This window comes from Dunckerocampus dactyliophorus, chromosome 10 (genome assembly GCF_027744805.1).
Source record: "Dunckerocampus dactyliophorus isolate RoL2022-P2 chromosome 10, RoL_Ddac_1.1, whole genome shotgun sequence".
Taxonomy (NCBI): Eukaryota; Metazoa; Chordata; class Actinopteri; order Syngnathiformes; family Syngnathidae; genus Dunckerocampus; species Dunckerocampus dactyliophorus.
Genome location: NC_072828.1, coordinates 21330718 through 21346158, shown reverse-complemented (window position 1 = coordinate 21346158; position 15441 = coordinate 21330718). Strand labels below are relative to the sequence as shown.

The 15441-nt window shown below is 38.0% G+C and overlaps 2 protein-coding genes across 6 annotated transcripts in view; one reads left to right on the top strand and one right to left on the bottom strand.

Annotated features, from left to right (window-relative positions):
* Window positions 1-3208: 3208 nt before the first annotated feature.
* Window positions 3209-12521, top strand: mpl (MPL proto-oncogene, thrombopoietin receptor). Of its 2 annotated transcripts, XM_054789352.1 has the most exons (12): window positions 3209-3374; window positions 3471-3591; window positions 5381-5559; window positions 7230-7387; window positions 8467-8623; window positions 8913-9018; window positions 9609-9778; window positions 9860-10002; window positions 10121-10280; window positions 10421-10502; window positions 10581-10668; window positions 10746-12521. In XM_054789352.1, exons 1-12 carry the CDS (start codon window positions 3266-3268, stop codon window positions 11229-11231), a joined length of 1959 nt encoding a protein of 652 aa, XP_054645327.1. In that variant the 5' UTR covers window positions 3209-3265; the 3' UTR covers window positions 11232-12521. The 2 variants fall into 2 exon arrangements, with proteins under 2 accessions (XP_054645327.1, XP_054645328.1); XM_054789353.1 differs by lacking the exons at window positions 10121-10280; window positions 10421-10502; window positions 10581-10668.
* The window catches only part of ddah1 (dimethylarginine dimethylaminohydrolase 1), a 73114-nt gene continuing 69420 nt past the window's right edge, over window positions 11748-15441 (bottom strand). For all 4 annotated transcript variants that reach the window (XM_054789357.1, XM_054789355.1, XM_054789356.1 and 1 more), the window contains exon 6: window positions 11748-14227. In XM_054789357.1, the coding sequence (XP_054645332.1) occupies window positions 14111-14227 (117 nt within the window). In that variant the 3' untranslated portion in view covers window positions 11748-14110. The remainder of the gene's footprint in view (window positions 14228-15441) is intronic.

The following is a 15441-nucleotide window of genomic DNA, read 5'->3' as shown; positions in this document are numbered from 1 at the left end:
AGTGCTGATGGCGATGTCATACAACTTCATGTCAAAAACATCCAAACTATTCCTTTAAATATTGCTCATAAATTTTCTTTTCGGAATGTTATTACTTTATTCCCATTTTACAACTTTTTCCCCATCCTAATATTACAAAAATAACAACTTTATTTTGATTTGTTTTTTATTATGATACTGATAAAGTTTTTATTGATTATTATTTTATTATTATTATTAATATTATTTTGGATTATTTTCAGTTTCTTGTAATATTGCAACTTTTTTTCTCGTTAGAATACGACTTTTGTGTCTTACTGTTTTGACTTTTTTCTAGTAAAATTACAGCAGTTTTTTTTTCCATTTCTGTTATTTTTATTTTTTTTATTTCCCAACTATTTCAACTTTCTTCTTGTAAATTTTCTTCTCGGAATTATGACTTTCTTCCCCATAATATTTTCACTTTACATTTTCACTTCTCGTTTTTCCACAAGCTCATTTTCCAAAAATTCAAACTTTATTTGTTTCTGATAAAATTACAACTTAAAAAAATAAAGTTAAAAAAAAAAAATCAGCTTTATGTTTCTAAAATGACGTTATTTTCCCTCATAATGTTTTGACAATAAGGTCGTAAAATTACGACTTTTTCTTGTGAGGTTACAACTTTTTTTCTTGACTTTATTGCCGTAAAATTACAGCTGATTTTCCCTTTTTGCTGTTGTCGTTTTTTTCTTTTGTTTTCTTGTTAAATTATACTTTTAGAATGTGCTGCGCGCCAATTATAAAAAACAGCCCGGGGCCGCACTTTGGACACCACTGCCTTAAGCGCTATGCAAATGTCCAAAGTAATATTATCAGATACATGTAGTTCAAGTGTTATTTTTAAGTATTTCTAAGTTAAGTATCGTATAGCGCTGCATCAGGATTTTCATATTTGTTTTTCAGTGTGCCAGTAATGACATACAACCAGTGTGGTAGGTTGGAACACTTATCTCCCGCTGCTGCCCTGAGCTGATGTGTCATTGGGTTTCCTTTCTCCATAAACAAACAACGCTGTCGGATGTGTCTGTCAAACATGGCCTTCCTCGTGACTTCCACATAGACCACTGCTCAACTACAAGAAAAGAACACCGTGTAACTATACTTGTCATGTCTTGACTTATCGGAAACATCAGAAGCAGCAACATACGCTCAACCGCAGCCAGGTATAGACGTTTTATAATATTGCGCCAGTATGCCGTCACGTTAAACGTGACTGAGATGCATACTTCCATATTGTACAGAATATGACATCTATCATTAAAGAATGACATCAGGTTTATTCTCGAAAGCAATAATTGTCCAGTACCTTTAAATCTGACTGAATGCATCGGTTTTCGTGATTGATTCATTTCAAAAGGTTAGACGGTACCCACATGTGTTCCAGACATCCAAAAAATATAAATAATAAGGGCGGCAGTGGCTCAGGAGGTAGAGCAGGTCATCCAGAATCGGAAGGTTGGATCCTCGCACCCTCCACCCAGCCACTTCACCTGGCCTCCGGTGCTGGCAACACTGGTGTATGAATGTGAATGAATGTTTGGTGGTTGTCTGACAGGCCGTAGGCGTGAATTGGCAGCCACCTTTCCGTCAGACTACCCCAGGGCAGCTGTGGCTACAAATGTAGATTACCACCACCAGTGTGTGACTGAGGAGTGAATTAATAATAGGTTCACTTCATTGTGAAGCGCTTTGAGTACCTTGAAAAGCACCATTAAATCAAATTATTATTAATGTCTCACCAAACATTACAGTAACATTGCTGACTCCGAGTGACGCTACGTTTCATCAACGTCTGAATGCGTCTTTTGAATGCCTTACATTTGTATTTGACTTCATTTAGCGAATTTTATGCTTGAAAATGCTGCAGTTAGGCAAAAAAAAAGCAACATTAACTTAATTGTGCATATTTTTGACAAATAATAGGCCGTGTTAAACCATAAAACAGCACGATTTGTTAATTAATATATTTTTGAAAAAACGTGAAGGGGTGAAACCGCAAAATTCAAAGTGCAAAGTGGCTAGCGACGACTGTATAACAAAAAACACACATGCTGCACGGATTCAGGGAAGTAGAAAATTGATTAACGAAAAGTGTCAGCAAAATAAGGCCGCAGCGAAGACAAAGTGCAAACAAAAGCACAGCAAAAGCTGGGGCAGAGCTAAAAATACAAAGCACAGGGCAGAAAAAAAACAACACCTGGCAGCGAAAGAAGCAAGACTAAGGTCATGGTGCAGCACCAGGCTAATAAACGCCTAATAAGACATATGCAGCAGGTAACTCCGCTCCAACACTCCAAAAAAGGCACAGCAACAGAAAGGAGAGGGGTCGCAAAACCAATACATGCAGGCTCATGACACTTGCTCCCTTTGTAAACAATATATAAATATATATTGTACAGGGTCAGGGAAAATGATCTGACGCATTTGTAGGTTAAATAAAAGGCAAATAAAGTAAAGAAACAAAAAAGTGTTTTTATTTTCGAAAAGTACATATAATGCCATTTTTTTTCATATGATGCCATTTTGCTTTGTTTCTTTATAACGCCATTGTTTTTCGTTTCTTTTTCAGTTGCTGCCATGAATTGGACTGGTGAGCATCGCGCTTTCATTGTGGAAACGTTTATCAAAACAAACGAATCTTTAACTGCAACACAACGAGCGTTCCGTTTGCACTTCAATCTTGGAAGACATGATCCCGTACCAGCTCGAAACACGATCTTGTTATGGGTTACCAACTTCAGAGCTACTGGATCTGCATTGAGTGTGTGGACAATAATGGATCCCATTTGACTGATTTCATTTTTCAAACATAATGAAACAGAATGGCATTATATGTACTTTTCCAAAATAAAAACACTTTCTTGCTTCTTTACTTTACTTGCCTTTTATTTAACCTACAAATGTGTCAGATCATTTTGCCTGACCCTGTATAAATCTAACAAAAAAACTGATATTTGTGGTAATAAAAACAGTGATCTCATCAGGATAGTACTGATTCAATACCAACACTACACTTCGTATTGATGCTATCGGTATTTCAATTGAATTATGACATGCTTTGAACGTCAACACACACACAGACATGTTTTTTTCTTGTCACATAAGACCAGCCCCTTAGTCCTGCTGACTGCCCCCACCCTCGTCTAGTCAAAACAACACACAGAATGCCCACACAAGCACCAAATGGGTTGAGCGTGTTACTTTACAGTACGATGGTCGGGTATTCAGAGTAACAACACTGACCATGACATTGACATACACTAGGAAGCTGCACCTCAGCTTGGGGATTCAAGCCTTCCTTGTGTCATGGATATATTGCAAGGATTTGACACGTGCTATTATTCCATTAGAGGGTAGGACAAGTGTTGATTCAGTCTAAGCAGAATCAAATCTAAAAAATAAGAATAATAATACCATGTAAGTACCTCTCATGTATCGTTTCTGGGCAGATGTTTTGCTCCTAAAGGATGAGGCTGACCCTAAATGTTTCACAAGGACAGAGGAGGATTTCACGTGCTTCTTTGAGACCACAGACGAAAGGACTTATGATTTGTACTACAACACTGGCAAGTATGTTGCATAAAGTAATCAATTTGTAACCCGCCATACACTGAATAACTGAGATTAGTACTTTCACTACGAACTGGGAGTGTCTGGTAGTTATTGCTGCTAAAATCTGGAACAGTCTTCCGGAAGATGTGAGACAGGCATCACATTTGTTGTTCAAATCCAGGCTAAAACAGTTCTATTCATGTGACAACTGAAAGTATTTTATATGCACTATTCGCTTTTAATTTGATTATTTAATGCTTACTTTTATGGAAGAATTTTCTTTGCCCTCTTGTAATTTGACGTACAGTAGCTGTAAAGCACTTTGAATTGTTCAAATTGTGCTCTATCGGTAAACTTGTCATGTTTAATTGGCTTTAGTGTCAGGGAAACGACTAATGCATTGTTTCGTATTATATTGTTTTATTTTCTTTGAATTTCAATCACTAGGTAACCTTGAGACTGGTCACTGGCATACTGTACTGTACTTGAACTATTACATACAAATTAGGGCTGTCAGTTGATATATTTATTTTCAAATCATAGTTAACTTGTGATTGACTGTATGTTTTTTCATATTTAGTTTCAACTAAAGACGCATTTTTCACATTCGAATACCGCAGATGCAGATAATGCAGCCTGCTTTAAATCAGGGGTGTCCAAATGTTTGCCACTGAGAGCCACATAGTGAAAACTGAAAGGACGCAAGAGCCACTTTGATATTTTGTGATGTTAGTTTACAAAATATCAAAGTGACCCTTGCATCCTTTCATTTTTCAGTATGTGGCCCTCGCTGGAAAAAGTATGGACACACATACCTGTACACTAAAAGTGTCCAAACTTTTTCCAGCGAGGGCCACATAATGAAATGTGAAAGGATGCAAGGGCCACTTTGATATTTTGTAAAGCAACACACACCGATGTGCTAAGAAGCTATATGTAGCTCAAGAAAAAACTGCATTTCACCTTTGTAATATAGGTGAAATGCTACTAAAAATGATGTTTTTTTCCATAATAATACGAGTTTTTTCTTGTAAAATTGCAACTTTTTTTCTTAATATTTTGACCTTATTCTCGTAAAATTACAGGTGTTTTTTCCATTTCTGCTGTTTTTTTTTCATTTTCCAACTATTTCACTTCAGCTTTGGTCTTGGAAATGTTCTCTTTCTAATTATAACTTTACATCTTTTAAAACAATAATGTATTTTTACATTTTACATTGTTAGTAAAATAATAATAATAAATAATAATAATAAAAGTATATTCTCATAAAATTTTTTCTCATTAGAAAACTGTTTTTTCCTCTTAATATTTTGACTTTACTCTGGTAAAATTTCTGCTGTTGATTTTTTTTTTTCCCAAATATTTCAACTTTCTTCTTGTATATTTTCTTCTCCTAATATTTTGACCTTATTCCCATTTTATACATTTTTCCCCAAACTAAGTTTCCAAAAATTACAATCTTATTCATTGTTTTTTACTTAAAAAAAAAAAAAAATTCAACTTCATGCGACTAGAACGACATTTTTCCTCATACTGTTACATTATTCTTGTGAAATTATGGCTTTTTTGGGGCTAGATTACAAGTCTTTTCTTAATATTTAGACTTTTGATTGATTTTCCCATTGTTGCTACTGTAGTTTGTTTTTTTTTTTACTGTGCTGCGGGCCGATAAAATCACAGTCGCGGGCCGCAAATGGCCCCCGGGCCGCACTTTGGACACCCCTTCACTAGTGTGTATATGTGTTTGATACTTGTGTCTATATGACATGAATTAAAGACAACAATTGTGTTTGTCATCACAAACAAGGCTGTCCAGAAAGAAAAAATGTCCTATGTCTACCCAGAGGACAACAGAAGGAACGTTTCTCCACATCTGCTCATTCCCTTACTTGGACGTCGTCACATATGTGGATACCCACATTCAAGTGGTGGAGCACAACACCAACAACAGCATCTGCATTCGCACCGTCAGTGTGGAAGACCACAGTAAGACGTTGCTTTTCCCGCTTCTAAACCCTTCATTCCCTAATCAGTTCATTTAAATGAGTTCATGACTGATACAGTAAGTAGCGTCACGTCGGGTTCATCCCCACTCAGTGACGGAGTGTAAATGGTTGTTTGTCCGTATACGTGCCCTGTGATTGAAGTCAGCTGGGATATGCTCCAGCTCCACCCGACCCTGAACAGAATAAGCGGTAGATAAGTGTCACACAGATTCCAGTAGGCGGAGATAAGATGCCAAGATGGACAGACTGGATTAACAAAGGATAATAGATCTGTTCTGTACAGTGACAAGTTTTTACATTAAACTCCCTGCTCAGTGTGTGTGTGTCTATCTTGGCACTGCTGTGCAGTCTTCATTTTTTCTCCAATATTTGTGATCTATAGGGTATACAGTGTTCCCTCGTTACATCGCGGTTCACCTTTCACGGACTCGTGGATTTTTTGGGGGGGAATTTTTTTTTTAACAGCCTACGGATGTGCATTGTGTTGTGCATCCTTGTGGTGTATTAGAGCAATCTCTCAGTGCTCTGTTGTGTGTGTCTGTTATTGTATTTACTACTGCTACCAGTAGAGGGTGCTGTATACTCACGTGAGAGTTGAAGACGTGTGCTGGAGTAAAGATGTTTCCCTCCACCTCCTCTCAGTATGTGTAGCCGGCTCATGCTGCCGTGTTTCTGTGATAGCTGGTTGCTAGAAGCGGCTGTTGGGCGCCATTGCGGAATACTGTGAATGAACCTTCAGTTCATAGAGGACGACGGGGAGGAGTAAAATACTACGGCAGGAGCAAAATGTTTTAACAAGGATACAAAAACGCTACAGCCAAACGGCGCCAGGACGAGCCATGCTCAGAGGAGTGAATCGGCGTGAATAACTTCTTGTGTCCAAACTAGAAGGTTGACCATTAAAATTCAAACGAAATTTGACCTTTGAGAGTGTTTAAACAAGAGAGAAATATGAGAAAATGTTAATGCCCGTCCGAGAAAAGTGCATCAAGTGTATTGTGAGGAGTTTTACAGCCTTAAAATATCTATAATAAATGTAAAAAAATAAAGTTGGCTACTCTTCGGATTTCACTTATTGATTTCACCGCGATAAACAAGGGAACACAGTATATTTTTAACAACAGCGCTCAAGATGAATCCTTCAACTCCCACATACAACAAGTATCAAGAACAGTGCTTTATTTTCTTGCAACATATCACAAAAATATTTTTTTTTTGCTGGCTGATGCTGACGAACTAGTCTATGTTTTTGTGACTTCTAGGTTGGTTTATGGATTATAAAAACATAATAAATAATATGAATAAATTCATAATTCATGAATTCTACCACTACTACTCATAATAATAAATTCATTCCTAATAATGATCTTTATTATTAATGGCTCTACTATACTAGCTTCACTATTTAAATCACCAACAAAGCACTGACTGGTCACATACCATTTTCTCACAAATATTTTGTGGTGCCTTATTAACCCACTAAGTCTCAAAGTTTATATTTACTAGTGGTTCCAAGAATATGTATTAGTAGAAGTGGAGCTATACATTTTAGCTATCAGGCGCCTTGCCTGTGGAAGCATTTTCCAAATTAATTTCAGACACACGCTATGTATTTTAGCACAGACTTGAAACTTTCCTTTTTGATTTCAGTTCTCCTGGATGCTCCCTTCAATGTTTATTTACACCAAAATGATAAAGCCGGACAGCTGCAGGTGTCATGGCTCACCAAGGTGCCAAAATACTGGGAGGATAAGGTGAAATACAGGATCCGATACTCCTCTAAAAGAGGGGGAGAGAAGACAAAAGAGGTACTGACAAGGAGAATGTTGACGTTAGTTTCACGAAATTACGGATAAGCATATATTTTAAGTTGAGTTGCACAGTAAAACCAAGGGTGTCCAGACTTTTTCCAGCGATGGCCACATACTAGAAAATGAAAGGATGATTTTTTTAAAGCAACACATGTAAATATCCAAACAAGTTATATTTATTTCAAGAAAAAACTGCATCTCAGCTCTGTGATATGCATGAAAAAGTGTGTTATTAGTATACATTTTTGTTTTTGCTCTTTTTTTCCCCATTCTTGCTGGGGGTTTTTTTGGGCACTATTGGAACTTTGTTCATAAATAATCTTTGTAAATGTTCTTCTTGTAATATTATGACTTTATTTCCATAATATTATAATTTTTTCTCCAAGCAAATTTTTAAAAAATGACGTCATTGTGTTTTGTTTGTTTCTCATAATATTACAACTTTTATATTATAATTATATAATTTATATTATAACATTTCAACTCTTTGCTACTAAGATGACGGAATTTTTCTCTAATATTACAAGTTTACTGTCGGAAAATTTTGACTGTTTTTCATTAGAATACGACTAGAATGTTTGGACTGAAAAAAAAATTACAATTTACAAAAATTACAGTTTTATTTTGTTTTGTTCCTTATAAAATTACAACTTTAAAAAACATCTTTTTTCTTTGATATTTCAACTTTATGCTACCAAGATGACGTTATTTTATTCTCAAAATATTACAAAGTTATTCTCATGAAATTAGGACTTTTTGTCGTTAGATAACAACTTTTTACTTTTAACAACTTTTACAATATTGTTTAGCCATTTTTAAACTTATAAATGCTTAAATTAGGGAAAACTATGAAACATTTGCTTAAATTTTCACTTTCTTTGACCGTATCCTTAGGCCGTATCCAACCACAAAACAGCATGTTTTAATAATATATTTTTGAAAAATCGTGATGGAGTGAAGTCGTGAAATTTGAACCGCGATTTGGCGAAGGACGACTGTTTCCTGTATAAAACGTGGTTAGCATGCTTTTGCCTGTCAAAATCTCCTGTTCGAAACATTTTTTTGTTTTACTCCAGGGAACTGATGGGTGGGATGACACAGTGGTACTAGCGCCACTCATCCCAGGGGAGGAGGTCCAAGTCCAGGTTGCAGTCAAGTGTGCCAACAGTGACACTGCAGGACACTGGAGTCACTGGTCAGACTCTGTGCGGGAAATGGTGCCACAACATGCAGGTGTGTAGATAGGGGAGAAACATGCAAGTCCTAAAAGTTAATACAGTTTGGGAATAAATAAAATGATCATTATGACATTTGGAAGTGTGGATTAGATTTCCCTCAAAATTCATATGCCACCTTGGGTTAACATGAGCATGAAGAATAGTTCATGAACATTTGAATAAGATTGCCTCATCAGCCAGACCTTTGACCTCAGCAAACCTTGTTTTATGTAAGACACAGTACAATATAGAATTTATTTCACAGTGAACCCCTGTACAGATCAATTGTTCTCTTCCCTTTTCAGATGACATTTCACTAAAGTGCTACACCTCTGATCTGCAAACAATCACCTGCCATTGGAACGCCAGCAGATACAGCCAACCAACACTTTTCTACAAAATGAATCTTAGGTTGCACTTTCAATCTTGTCATTTATTTTCTTTCATGTACCTAAAAAATGCAAAACTATGTGTACACAACATTGAGGAAAAGGCTTCTTGAGATGTCATCTGTACTTGTGTGAAGAAGGTGTCGGACGTTTTGCTCCTCATCCGAAGAGCTTTGTCAGCGAATGAGGTGAAGCCAGGGCCGAGCCAGAACAATAGATGCTAACGAGCCAGTATCAGAGTCGTTCATACCCAACTCAGGGAGCGACACTTCCATTTTATCGGAGGTGTTAATAGCAGGAAAGGGTTATACCACTACTCCGCACAGGCTTAGTGTAAGGAACCAATAGGAGGAGGGTGTTGGCACACCAATTCCTCCCACTCTTACTGTATTTAAGGCCTAGGCTACCAGCACTTATTAGTTCGCTGACGAAGCTCTTCGGATGAGGAGCGAAACGTCCGACACCTTCTTCACACAGATGACAGATGACGTCTCAAGAAGCCTTTTCCTCGATGGACAACTCCTGTACGACTGAGAGCCTACACAGACGCATTGTACACAACATTGTTTACTTCTTTTGCTCATATATGACAAGAGACTATTCAAATTGCAGTGAGTCTTTGGGCTGGACAGACTGGACAGAGTGTCTGCCTGACAGGAAGTTGACAGACCATTGCAGTTTTCAGGGAGATAAGTCCAGAAAAGTTAAAGTCAAACTCAACAGTGCTTCAGGCAAACCCAGCAGAACATTTTACACCCAAGCGTTCACAATCCAAAACATCAGTAAGTGAACTTTCCTTATGAGTTATCCAAATAATAGGTCGCATGAAGTGATATCAGGTACTTGTTTACATTTTGTTTTAGTTAAAACATCTCCACCAGCTCATCTGAGAGGATCGCTGGCAAAAGATCGATTATGCTTGAAATGGGACGCTCCTCGTTTGACTCTGTCAGCCCACCTGCAATACGAAGTTGGCTGCCAAATCAGAGAGAGCAAAGCATGGCTGGTAGGTTGTTGCCCTTTCTAACAAGCTGGAGGTGCTAATTCAGAAATGACACCCAGGTTTGTATTTTTTGTTCATTCAAATCAGTTAGCAATCAGTTCATCAACGCATGTTTCTTCAGTTGGTTTCCCTGAAGGGCCCAGCAACAAGCACATGCCTAGAGATTCCCTCAAATAGCCAGTACAGAGTGAAGGTCAGAGCTAAACCAAATGGATCGTTTTTTTCTGGCCACTGGAGCGACTGGTCAGATGTTCTCACAGGAAAAACTCCAGCAGACATAGGTAAGGTCATTTGGTTAATGTGTGACGTTAGCCAGTGGTTAAGCCAACACTGACTGCCTAAGACTAAAATAGCCAATAATATTTCTTTCTTTGGTCAGACATAATAATAATAATATCAGACAATAAAATGACTTTTACAGACGCTTTGCTGGTGACTTGCATCCCTGCCGCGCTGCTGATAACTGCCGTCATCCTCATCTCTTTGTTTTTTACTTACTTCCAGTAAGTATTCTTCATTTTCCCATCATTATCATATCAAGTTAATGATGATGTTTTGGGTTTTTTTGGGGTCAATCATAGCAAGCTCAAGCAGTGGTTTTGGCCGCCTGTGCCAAATCTTGACAAAGTCCTTCAGAGTTTTCTCACTGAGACCAATTCGCAAAATTGGGTAAACAACTTAACGGCTGGTGTTCAAAATGTTTGCATGTTTTACATTACAGTATCTTTCCTATGTTGAAACTACAGCACCCTCCCGTCACGGCAAAACAGTACTTTGAGGAGGCCGCTTCTTCTGTGGTGGAGGTCATGTCTCAGGATGAGGTCTCAGGATTGGGTAAGCCATTCCAGGAATCTACTCAGCTCCTGTCATCAGAGCAAGGGCACCACGGCGGAGACCAGGAAGACAGAAGCCCCAGAACAGAACTGAAACTGTTTCCAGATTATGTGACACTGAACAGGGAGAGTGTCATTACTTGTGCCACAGGAAACAAGTACGTCTGTGAGCAGTTTGGGCAGATAAGAGGCCCGACAACGAAGGGTGAGGGTGAGCTTCTTCCAAAAACATGTCACTGTTTCTGCACTGAGGACTCTGTTTGTGTTGGTACTTGCTTGGACACTGACCTACTAAACCATTCCTACTTGCCTCTTTCCGAGCCTGCAGTCAGAGTCATTGACAAGGTCACTGACACAAGAGTGGCTGGCAACTTCTATACTAACTTATCCTTCAGCTGAATGTAGAGCAGTAATAGTGGATCCAATACGCTGTACATGTTTAAACCTCAAGAAAGATCATACTGGGAATAGATCAGTGGATTAGTTTATCCATTTGTACTATCAGTATTTTTGGGTGCGGGCTTAAACTATACTTGTTGGTAAAATCATGTATTTGAAGCACGTATATTTGACTGTGTATTTACATATTTTCTTATAGTAAGTAGGTCTCGTGAAAAAAAAAATACTTTAGCTTTCAGGTCCTATGCATTTGAAAGCATACATTACATGTACAACGGCTTTTAGAAATTGTTTGCCGACACTGCTGTGTCGTCCAATAGCCACTAGAGGGAGGAAAAGGGTTGCAAAACAATGATTGTCTTTGGTTGCAGTACAGGTTGTCCCTCAAGTCTGGACATACAATATAAACATATAATATGCATACATAATACACAAAAGTTGAAGTAAATTAACACTTATTTAAATAATAATACTTATATGAATGATTTAAAACACAATTTTCCAAATATGTCATGAATGAAAAGTATATATAACAAATATATTACATATACATACTTAAACATAAACACACACACACACACACATATATATATTCAATAAAATTACATTATAATTCTAATTGAATAATTGGGCATTTTTGCATAGGTGTCCAAACTTTAGGGACATTGTATTAATTTCATGATACGTAAGCGTTTACCAATATTTCATGGCTTGCAAGGTCCATGTAACCTTTTACATGAGTTGCATATAAAGGGAAGAATGAAAAAATGGCAAGCAAAAGCTATTAGTTTATCAAGTTTGCATTTAAATGCACTTTTCTGGCTGTATTTTTGTCTCTTCTGCTGTATCTTATTGTTTGCCATTGATTCTGCTTAATTGTAACCGTTTTTTTGTGCAACTATTTGGTTATGGATTTGTGGCGTATAAAATTGAGAAAATGAAAGGTACAATGCAGATTACCTCCTTCTTGCATTTAATGTGCACTATTTCCTGCCTGGTGTATGTATTGAACATATTGGAATTTTTGCAATAAATATCAAATCTAGTGTGTCTATAAATGGTTTGGCACATTTTTATTACAGCATAAATTACATTTGAGGAGCTCACTCGTATTAAAATGAGCTTTCATTTCCTTGCCACTGGGTGGTGGTATTGTATTTAGATTTTATTTGATTTATTTCTATGTTGTCAATTTGTTCACGAGAGTAGGCCTAACAAAGCTAAACCAATCCTAAATGTCATCAATAAATACAAGATAAGACAATGCATGCCTCTCTACTTGTGTTACAAATATGCATATACTGTATCTAATAAAAACAAAAAAAAAAAACAACTTGGTTGAATGCTAGGGTGTCACTTTATTAAGCAAATTGATCAAAAGCCTATTTTCAGATGACTAAAATAGTTCAAACTTGTATTAACACTAAAATACCTGAATGGAACATCAGAAGCAAAACATCAGCAAAAAATTATGACTCCAAGGCAACAGACTTGGAGATTATTCCAGCGAATGGTTTCACATCATTGCGGGGTCAAATGTAATGATACAACACTTTTTAATCAGTAGTCGGAAAGGATTATGGGGAGGAGATACGGAATGTCAGCTTTAGAAAAGAACAATTAGCCAGGACCACAAAAGCTGGTACACTAAAACGTCAGTAGGAATGTGTGAATGACCTCTGGCTATTCTGCAATGACGCTTTCACCCAGCGTCTTGCCAGACTGAATGATATCATGGCCATAAGTTAATGCAAACCTGTCTCTGAGGCACTAGTAAAGGGTGGGTGAGAGAAGAAAACGGAGCAAGTTTAAGAGTCAGTGTTTACTGGCGTTGCAAGCCTCTCTTCTGAACACAACGAACCACATTCTTTCCACGCTTCATCACTGCCTGCCTGCCCATACACCAGATCACCTCCTGATGTCATTTCCTTAACTCTCAGTCACAGTCACGTTGAAAGGCATCCATCCATCCATTTTCTATGCTGCTCATCCTCACAGGAGTCGTGGGGGTATGCTGGAGCCTATCCCAGCTGGCTTTGGGCGAGAGGCGGGGTACACCCTGGACTGGTCACCAGCCAAACAACCATTCACTCTCACATTCATACCTTTTAGAATTTAGAGTCTTCAATTAACCTAACATGCATATTTTTGGAATGTAGGAGAAAAATGTAGGAGTACCGGGAGAAAACCCACGCACGCACGGGGGGAGGGGGGACATGTAAACTCCACACAGTGATGCTGTACGTTGAAAGACAAAAAATAAATAAAAACAACATCCTACCAAACAAGCACATCTAAACAAAACGATAGTACCTTCAGAATCCTGGAGCAACTGGCGTTTTGTTTTGTATTGAGGTATTACAAGTAGGAAAGCGGAGGTGTTAGGTTGCAAAAAATACATTTCGTATGTAAATTGAGTGCGATGGTAACCATGTTCACAATGGATTGGTTCACAATTAGGGAATCTTCAAGCTGCAATGTTCCTTCATCAAGGAAATTTGAGTATCAGAACTAGTAGTAGTAAAACCCTTATTCTTATTTGTTCGTGACAATGTTACTAAATAAGTGCTGGAAGTAAGCATTCTACTTCAATAACATTAGCGCAACATATTCACACATTAGTGGTGGCTGCCACTTCTCTATGGAAGCACACATAACTTGAACTAATTGTATTCTGCAGTCATATCGCTATCAACTTATAGATTTGAAGACAATTAAGCGTACGCTTCATAAGGAAGGAAATGTGTCTGCCCCCAATTATACCATATGCACCTCTATTAAAAATACCAAATCTGCTTATCGTCTTCCAGTGACCTATAATAGTTTCACAACGGCTTGGAATCCACTGTGATGGGATACAGGCTCCACTTGGATAACACTTAGTTGTTGGCCTTCTTGTTGATGAGCACGGAGCAGCATGTGAGAGCTCCATCTACTTTCCTTTTCTCCATGTTGGACACAGGGATCAGCATGTGGTCCTTCAACTTCTCAAACACCTGTGGACACAAAGGCGGATTATTGACAACTATCGATAATATCGTATCCAAGGCACATTTCAATACCCGTAACAAGTCCATCACAGGGCATTGTAGAAAATAAAAACAGAGAAATGCAAACGACACGTCGTCCTCAGGTTATGCACGAGTTCCGTCCCTAAACTCTAATGTAAGGAGTTTTGGTGTAAGTGGGATTTTATACCTAAATTAACTCCTAAGTCAGTCACACTGCACACAGAACATGAAGGAAATAAAATACATGAAAAAAACACTAAATACAAGAACTGAAGGAAGTAAGAAAAAATAAAAGCCAAAGCACAATAGCAACCTTTAGATTGCCATAATAAGACCACTACACTGCTTAGTTATTACTGTCGCTTTGAGAGGATCAGTGACCTAATGTGTAGTGCTACACAGTTGTGTGATTTCCGAGTGTACCGTGGCCATATTTTTAAACAACAATTCTTGTTGTTATGACAACAGCTGTTCAATAAAGTGTGGGTACAATATTTTTAAAGTTACGTGATGCTCATACATTTAAGAAATAATAACCACTACACTACGTGACGTCGCAGAAGTCGTAAGAATTTGCTAAAGGGGAAAGTGACGTAGGTCTCGCACATGCGTAGAACTGATTGCATTTCTGGGACAGATTGCGCAGTGACATGCGCCTTGTGTATCCTCTCTGGATGCCATTACTGTACATACTAATCCGGCACAGTGTGGACGTGACATTTTTTCAAAAAGCAAGAACGCAATCTCATGCTGCATTATGCCTGACAGGGCCTCTGGTGGTCCAAATGCTTACAGTGCAAAAAAACCTTTATGAGTCTCCATCCTCCCCTACTGTATGTGAGACACTGTGCTTTCCTACCAGACATCCACGCTAGTAAATTATTGATTATGTTTTATATCTGCTGCTGCAGTTCAGACTAAATAATTAGGTGTTCAGTTGAGAGAAGGTTGTGCTTTTACATAGTCAATCTAAACAACTTCTATAGCGTTTCTTCTTTTGATCATTTCCCGCCCAGTTCTTATTACTGGGGTTGAAATCTACGGTATAAGTTGGGTTGGAGGCGGTGTAGTCAAACACAGAGAGTGCCGATATTTCCCTGTGCCTTTTGTCTGCTGCAGTTCTTTATCTCCAAAGCTGTCCGCCACTACTCACCAATAAATACATCCTCTCCTCTCCCTCCCACCCCGCCAATCCTCTC